The sequence below is a fragment of the Pelobates fuscus genome, chromosome 3 (genome assembly GCF_036172605.1).
Source record: "Pelobates fuscus isolate aPelFus1 chromosome 3, aPelFus1.pri, whole genome shotgun sequence".
NCBI classification, from domain to species: Eukaryota; Metazoa; Chordata; class Amphibia; order Anura; family Pelobatidae; genus Pelobates; species Pelobates fuscus.
This window is the reverse complement of record NC_086319.1, coordinates 168087473-168096210: the sequence shown is the minus strand read 5'-3', so window position 1 is coordinate 168096210 and position 8738 is coordinate 168087473. Positions and strand designations below refer to the sequence as shown.

General features: G+C 42.6%; 1 protein-coding gene across 1 annotated transcript; it reads right to left on the bottom strand.

Annotated features, from left to right (window-relative positions):
* Window positions 1–374: 374 nt before the first annotated feature.
* LOC134601688 (tubulin polyglutamylase TTLL5-like) lies at window positions 375–7593 on the bottom strand. Its single transcript, XM_063446203.1, has 3 exons — window positions 7418–7593; window positions 1214–3087; window positions 375–520 (listed from the first exon to the last, which is right to left on the bottom strand). Exons 1-3 carry the CDS (start codon window positions 7591–7593, stop codon window positions 375–377), a joined length of 2196 nt encoding a protein of 731 aa, XP_063302273.1.
* Window positions 7594–8738: the final 1145 nt, after the last annotated feature.

Genomic DNA, 8738 nt, shown 5'->3' with positions numbered 1-8738 from the left:
TGTAGAGCTAGCTCAGCATAATGGAGGGGACAGCAGTCGACACAGGCAATGGGTGGCATCGGGGGATCCAAATTATATTGGTGTTTATGCTTGTTTGGGCTGGCACCTGTAACGATAAATCCAGCCAACTAAACCACAGCTGGCACAATGCTAGGCATAATAACCCTGTGGACCAAGTCTGCCCTTCACTAAAGTAATGGGACATTTAGGGTAAAAGTAAGGGTTACATTTGAGCCTCTCTCACTTCTTACAGTCAAGGAGTTAAGTTAAAATTAACCCTGTCCAAGATTTTATATATTATATAAAGGGAATACACCTTGTGAAGACTAGCATACTTGCCAAATATAAGACAGTCAAGTATCTAAATTTAGTTGTTATGGTGCCTGGAAGTATTGGGTGACTGGGACAAAGAGGCACTGCAACTCCTTCATATCATTGGAGTGGTTATAGAGTCTGGAGAACCCTGGGCTATCTCTGTATTTGGCATTACACCATGTATCGTGTTTTACATGGTTATTCCCTAAAATTAGGATTCAAAGTAAATTTCAAATGTAAGGTAAAATAGCCAAAGTGGAAAATTTCTGTAAGTCAGCGATGCTTTCAGATCGATTGCTTTGACGGTACATTTAAAATTTTAGCATATAACCCTCTGAATGCTAAACAAGAGTTAGCTTGAGAAGCACTGTGTGGCTGTGAGTGGCTGACAGTACCAGCTTACCGCTTTCAGTCTATCACAGAATCCATTGCTGGCATGAATTGGTATTGATGGTGTGTAAGCTCTGCCTATGCCATACTACCAGTAGGGGGCAATCTGTTGGTGGCAGGGCACTCAAAAATGGGTTGACACTGACTAGTCACAATGGGTTGACACTTACTAGTCAACTGACTCTTTAGTCACTAAAGAGAGAGTACCAGGGAATTAGAAGCACTGTAACCAATTCAATCGGATGAAATGGTTATAGGGCCAAACGGTTAAACTCCAAAGTGATCCAGACTGAGCCCATCCACTCGGATTCATCTGACACTCTTAACCTATTACTGGTTTCCCATTGAAAAAATTACATGAGATGGGTACGTACCTTGAATTAAAGTTTTCCATTAATTTGTCTTACAAACTGCTCAGCCATAACATTGGGATAGTGTGCATCCTGTTTTTCAGTTAATAGAGAGCTACCTGCATCCTGCATCCTGCACTATAAGAGTTTTGTTTCACCGAAAGCCTGTTTGTAAATACTGGAGAAGCCAGCAACTATATTTGAAACTTCAATGGAACGTCTTTTTATTAATGCCTCCTCCTGCTGTTTCATGGATTCAAACCTAGCTTTCAGTAAATCCTCTGACACCTGTACACTGCCAGCAGAGCCATGGTGTGAGCATAACACCCTAGGCCGCAGATCATCGGGTTGTTTGTTTAAGTCCTGGCTGGGTTCTCTTCTTCTGTGGTGGCATTTTTCAGTAGTATTGGAAGGTCTACCGCTCCCTGCTACCAGGACAGGTTTTTCAATTTTCTGGCGCACCTCTCTGGCAACTCTGGACACTTTGCGTGTCATCTCCTGGTATTTACGTACGGTTTGTTTCAAGGGAGGCAGCTGGCACTCATATGCAGGTACTTGCTGCTGAGGTTCATAAGTGCTGCTTTCTCGTACCACTGGCTTCTCTGGGTAAAGATGTGAAGCCAGGGCTTGATTCAAGGATGTATTAGTCAGGAGGGAACCATACCGCTTCCAGGTGTCTTCCCTGGGGAATATCCGTATGTAACCCCCACTCCTCTCTTCTTCATCCTTGACCCCTTCAAAGATTTCCAATCTCTCTGCAAGTGATCTGTTTCTTGTCTGGCAAGGTCTGGACTCAGATGTTGTGCAGCCTCCTTTGATCTGCCTCTCACAGGGATCCTTACACTCCACACCAGTTATAGTGAGAGCGTCTGCCACCACATTAGCCTTTATTTTCAAATCAAGTGGTGCATCACAAGTGAGGGATGGAGATAAATTAACCTCCAGCATCCAAGGCTTCATGTTCTCATCAATGAGGATGTCAAACCCATATATTTCGAAGCAATTTTTTCTGTGCGCAAGCATTGATTTACTTGCTAAGGCAATAGTGCCTTCTGCTGAAATAATAGTTTTGATGATAACATCCTCAATCTTAGACATGAGTGTTGCTGTGTCTTTTCCATTTTTCTTTAAATAATTCAGCAAAGCACTCATACTCCATTTGCTGCCATAGTCCTCCACGTGTGGATTATGACAGCTCACAAAAGATGCACTTTTCTTGTTTACACTGTAGTTGGTCAAGTGAACGAATCTGTTGTTCATGTTCTCTTTTGTCAATTTATATTTTCTTGTGGCAAACCTGGTGATCCCTTCTTTAAATAAATAAATAGTTAATGGATCATAGGAAGTTACCAACACATAGAGGCGAATGTCGAATTTTAACCCATCAATTAGAAGAGGATTTTGGATGTACCTTGATACCAGGAGCTTATCTTTTCTGGTTATTTGAGACAGTGAATTAATCAGCTGTATTCCATGACCTTGAGAGGATGACACCGGTTTTACAATCCAAGGGCCTTGATCTTTGGAAATAACTCTGCTAAACTGATTGTATTCATCAGGAAGAACAAAGCTTGGTGGTATAAAGTCAAACCTGTGGTTCCTGTGCTTGAGCTGCAGGTTCTGAATATTCTTGTACAGGAGATCCTTCTGGCCTAGTACAGAGGATTTAGGAAAGTGGTTGATTCTCTGGAACTTGGTCAGATTAGTCAAAACAGATGTGCTTCTGAGGGGACCTGTCCACATCACATTGAAGTTTCTGCTGATGGGATGGACCTCTTGAAATCCATGAGAAGAGAGGATGGTGCGAACAAGGGAAGATCCAGCATCAACCATCTTAAAGCACATTTTGTACTTAGTCCCCACCTCGTGCAGATGTGGATCATTAGTTAAGGCTTCTGCTCTAAATCTTACAATTGGTGTTTTCTTCAAACTCCCAGTCCAAAGGATGCAGGGAGGTTTCTCCTGGTCCTCAATCTCCTGGGACTCAGGTGTCTCTTCACTATTAGTCTGCTCTATATCCATGTTAATTTGGCTGGTATAAGTTTAGGTTATAGTTATAAATTATTTGATATATTAAATATAGTGCTTCTGTGTTAGCCACCTGCTGCTTATCCTGCTATGCAGTACAATGACTTACTGGAGCAGGAGCAGCACTTTCAATTGTGAGGTTGATTGTGATGTCAGTGCTGCATAGTTTAGGTGGGAGGGGCTATTTTGTGGGAGTTTTTTGAGTGGGAGGGGCATAGCAAGCACATAAAAACAGATTTACCTAGTTATCATCAATGAGTTAAGTTTAAAATGGTGTAAATACAAAAGGAAGCACACCAAAGTATATAATAAAGCAGTTTATTGTACTGTCAAATATAACAACCAAAAAATAATTACTACCAAAAAAGAATTACTGTAAATAGCCCTGGCACATAATTCCAAATAACTTTGGATGTGCAGTGTTTCAAGCTGAAATACCGCACATCCAGACTCCTACCACCATGACCACTTAAAAAAGCAGAAGTGATCATGGTGGTTCAAGTAACCCTTTAATGACGCAGTTTGGGTGTATAGATTATGCTCCTGCAGTCAGGGTCAATCCTGGTGGAGTGCGGACCGCCCATGAGCTCTGTAGATAGGCAGGGTGTACAGCGCTAGGCTCGGCCACCATAGGTAGACTCCACCCCTCTCGTTAGGCTCTGCACCCAGATCGGTGCATGTATCAGAGGGGGTAGGGCCTAATGATAGCATGTCTATCTGTGTGTCGGAGCATAGTGCTGTACAACCTGCATATCTACAGAGCACCTGGGTGGTCCACATGCCCTATGATTAGCTCTGCCTGCTGTCTCACTGCTCAGTCTACAGTTATTTCCCTTTTTCTTTCTGTCCATGCAGCCCTTGCCACACACAATATTAATTTTCCATTAGAAGTTCTTATCTCCTGCTCTGTAGACTGAACTTGAATAGCGCACAGGAGGTTTATGTAGGGTCTAGAAGGCTATTAACAGAGCAGGAGATAAATGCTAAAGTAATCAGACCATGCAATAAAGATAGTTTAAACATTAGAGTTGCAGGAAGTGTTTTGGAAGGCTGAGTGAGTCACATGAGGTGGTTCTAGGGCTGCATAAACAAAGTGATTTACCTCCTAAATGGCAGAGAATTGAGCAGTAAGACTGCAGGGTCATGGATTATACACCAAAACTGCTTCATTAAACTAAAGTTTTTTTGGTGCCCTTAGTGTCTCTTCAACTCTAAAATGGTAGAGAATTAGGCTGTTGGAGTGCAGGGGATTGATGTATACACCAAAACTGCTTCTTTAAACTAAAGTTTTTTTGGTGTATTACTAACACTAAAGTGTCTCATTACATTGCTGCCTTATTACACTTCTAACACCTCTAGCAATTGTCATTTAGACAGCCTATAGAGGGACTTCTTGGGTTAGATTGTGCAATCTTTGCAGGACCTTTGTTCAGCATCTTTACGCTCTGCATGGTGGTGCTGAATGCTCCCCATAGAGATGCATTGATTCAATTCATTTCTTTGAGGAGATGCAGATTGGTACAGCATTTTGGCTCTGTTGGAACATTGAATCGATTTTAACTCCCTCTCAGGAGATATAATTTTAGGATTTCTAGTAAACTCCAATTTAGCCACTCTCAGCCTTGTCAGAAATATTTACAATTCCTATGGCAAGGGAAGAAATGGCAATTCAAATCATTGCCATTTGGTTTATCCTCTGCACCTTGGTGTTTCACCAAATTACTGAAACCAGTAATATCCCTACTTCGAAGCAGGGGAATAAGAATGATAATATATCTAGACGACATACTGATTATGTCACAGAGTGTGCAAACTCTTCAACTACCTTCTCAATGGACATTGAATCTGTTAACAAGCCTTGGCTTTGTAATAAATTACGGAAAATCGATTTTAACTCCCTCTCAGGAGATAGAATTTTTAGGATTTCTAGTAAACTCCAATTTAGCCACTATCAGCCTTCCATCACGAAAGTTGAAAACAATTCGAAAAGAGATCAGTTCAGTTCTAAAGAAGGAATTAATTTCCATCAGGTCGTTAGCAAGCATTGTAGGACTTTTATCAGCCTCGATCCAGGCTATCTTTCCAGCGCCCCTTCACTATCGGGCTCTTCAAAGATTGAAAAGAGAACATCTAAACAATGGTCTCCTTTATTCAGACGAGATTTCTCTAACTTCAGAGACAAGAAAAGAACTTTCCTGGTGCCAACTACCCTTGATTGCATCCCTCATTTCGGGTCATTCGAATCTCATAGTGAATTTTCAAACACTACTAGAAACATTCTCTCAGAAGCATGGGCACCGGGAACCTGTGCAAATTACAGATCAGCCTGGAAAATTTGGCTTAATTGGTGCATGGAACGGGCAGTGGATCTCATACATTCAGATTTAGCAAACATTCTAAATTTTTTGTCAGCCTCTTTTGACTCAGGTAAAGCTTATCGCACCATTAATGTCTATAGATCCGCTATCTCAGCGAATCACGACCCTATTGAATTTTTCCCTGTGGGTAAACATCCTCTAGTCTGCAGACTTATGAAGGGTATAAGATTTAACGTCCTCCATGCCCTAAATATAATTCCACCTGGGATGTTACTTTGGTACTCCAGTTGATAGAGTCATGGGGGGGGGGCAATGATTCATTATCCTTAAAATTGCTTTTACTTCTGGAATAAAAGGGAATCATGACATGTCACACATGTCATGTGTCCTTAAGGGGTTAAACTTACCACTTTACTATGTCTCATCTCTTTCAAAAGAGTTTCTGACGTTAAGGCTTTAGACTTAAATAATAGACAATATACTCCTGATGGTGTTAAATTTTTTATTGTTAGACGTACCAAAACTAATCTCCGTACTGTATTCTATCCTTCATTTTCTGACCATGCTCTTCTATGTGTTGTTAGTTGTCTTCAAACATATGAGTTTAAAACCTCTTTGATTCGAAATTCTAATTTCTCACAATTACTAATCTCCTTTCGTAAACCTTTTCTGCCTGTCTCCTCTACATCTTAGCTAGATGGGTACAACAAACTATGTCTATGGCAGGTATTAATATTTCAATGTTTGGAGCTCACTCATCAGGAGGAGCTATGACTACTAAAGTGTTTGAAGCAGGAGGCTCTTTATCAGATCTATTAAAAACGGCAGATTGGTCTTCAGAATCTATATTTAAACAGTTTTATTTTAGACCTAGCCAACATGTTTCAAAAATAATATTGTAATAACTTCTGATGTATGTTATATTATGACTACATAGCTTTGAACATGCATAATACGAGCCTCCTGTCTTGTTATAAAATTCAAGATTTTCCTAGTCTTGACGTCAGAAAATATAGATTTTATTAAAGACAGGAGGCGAGTATTATCCCTCCCATTAACGCACCCTGATATTTATATTTCAGCTTAATCCTGTTTGGAGTTTCATCATTCTATCCTTGGAGTTACTCTACTAGACACTTCTTCTACATTCGCAGCTCGAAAGAGGGAGAATATTGGGGGATCATTCAATATATGGACTATGTTGGATGCTGATTGGCTACCAATGTTCCATTTCAGTTACTCTGTTGTTTTACCTTTTTTATTCACTAAACTTTATTGAAAAAATGTCTTTGCTGCTGGAGTTAAGTAAAGAAAGTTAATGCTTAATACTCGCCTCCTGTCTTTAATAAAATCTATATTTTCTGACGTCAAGACTAGGAAAATCTTGAATTACGATTTGCTAGCTATACACTGGAGGACCACATGGGTGATGAGACTGGAGTTTATCTCAGCTGATCCTAGTAGGAAGATGCCTGTGATTAACCCTCTTCTCTATGAGCGGACAATGTATGGTGTGCCGAGAGTCCAGCTTCTGGGTGTAACGTGAGTTGCAGTGCCTCCGCTCCCCGGAGTTGCGGCTCCAGGCCATGGTGGTAAGCAGTGCCCAGTGGCAATGGGACCCCCATTAGGATTAGCAGGATTTCGGATCCTCAGGTATCCCAGTTTATGGGTGTTCCTCTGGGTAGCTCTGGCTGCTGGTCGCTTGGAACTCTTAGGGCTTGCTTTTCGTATACGCAGAGTAAGCCTGTTCACAGCCTGTTTTGAGGTGTGCTCCTTATCGGGTCTCTTGCCCTGCCATTTCTCTGGTCATTTCTGGATAGCTATGCCCCTCCGGGTCTTATGTCTTGCCTCAGCTTCCAAGTGAAGTGGCCTTGGGCGATGTCTCTTACGCGCCTGCAGGGCGCCGACCCCGGTTTACTGCTGCTCTCCTTAAGGGTCCAGGAGCGAGGCCCCAGACAGCTCTTTGCTGGTGCTGGCCACTTGTGTGCGTGTAGGTAGGGGTGGTTATTGCTTCACCTTGCTTGCTTCTCTAGGTGTGAGCTCTGTGGTAAGTTATAGGACATAGACTCAGGCACCCGGGGTCGCACGCGAGCCTCCAATTTCCTCCAGAAGGAGGCAAAAATTTTGTTCAGCCGGAGCTCCGTTGCCCATCCTGCACTGTCTAAGTCTGTGGTGTGGGAGGCATCCGCCATTTTGTGCGCTTTCTTGGTGGCAGGCTTGGGCCTTCATGGCACCGTCATGTTCTCCCTGCTGTGCATAGGGATCTTATGGGGGGGGGGGGATGAGGGCTTCAGGTCAGGTTGTCAGCCATTCTTGGCGACGAGAGAGCGGCCGTCTCTCCTGCGCCTGCCATGCTGGTAGGCTTCATCATAGTGTCAGGTGTATACCAGTTCAATTGTTGCTAGACGGGTATCTCCGTGTGTGTCCCGGTTACTTCTGTTGCTTGGTGGCCTTTGTTTGGCATATTAATGCCGTTTCTGTGGCTTAATATTCTTTTTTTCAGAGATGTTTAGCCCCGTCTGCCTTTTTTAAGACTAGCATATTTTACTTATTTTTATTTTATTTACCTTTTATTCTTTCACTTCATCTACTACTACTCCCAAGCAAATCCTAGGTGGGGATTATACCACCAACTCTGTCACCACAAAGCAGTGAGCCTTACACTTGCAAGTACGATTTTTTATATTCAACACAACTATTATTGTCTTACTGAGAGCACTACCTGTGGCTATTCTTATTTTCTCTCCGAGCACTTAGACAACTACGAGCTGAGACCAACCCTCACCATAACCCATAAGTGGGGATTATACCTGACTTACTGCATCAGGTTATTCTGTCTCTTCTTTACTCACATACTGTCAGGATCGGGACAGGGATCCAACACGCAGAGTACAAACAGTAGCCAGATACGTATACCGGACCTTAGAATGGCCGGACTAACGTAAGTAGTACAGTATAGAATGGTCAAAGACAAGCCGAGGTCGAGGGTAACAGAAGACAGGTAAGCGAGAGACAAGCCGAATCAAGGGTAACAGAGATCAGCAGAGTAAGGTAAACAAGCCGGGTCAAAACCAAAAGGGATAATAGAATACACAAGCACTGAGTGACTAGAACAAGCTAGAACCACGACAGGGCAATGAGCTAATGAAAGAAGCTCTGTTAAATACCCTGTTCAGAGCAGTAACCACACCTCCGAGACGTCCTGATTGGTCCTGCAGCAATTGACTGACAGGTCGATCCGGGGGAGTGTCCTGATGATGACTTCCTGCCTAGATGGTGTAAAGGGCAGTCACTCCCTCTCGGCCGGCCTTGCATGACCGGAGAGACCGCGGGGAAG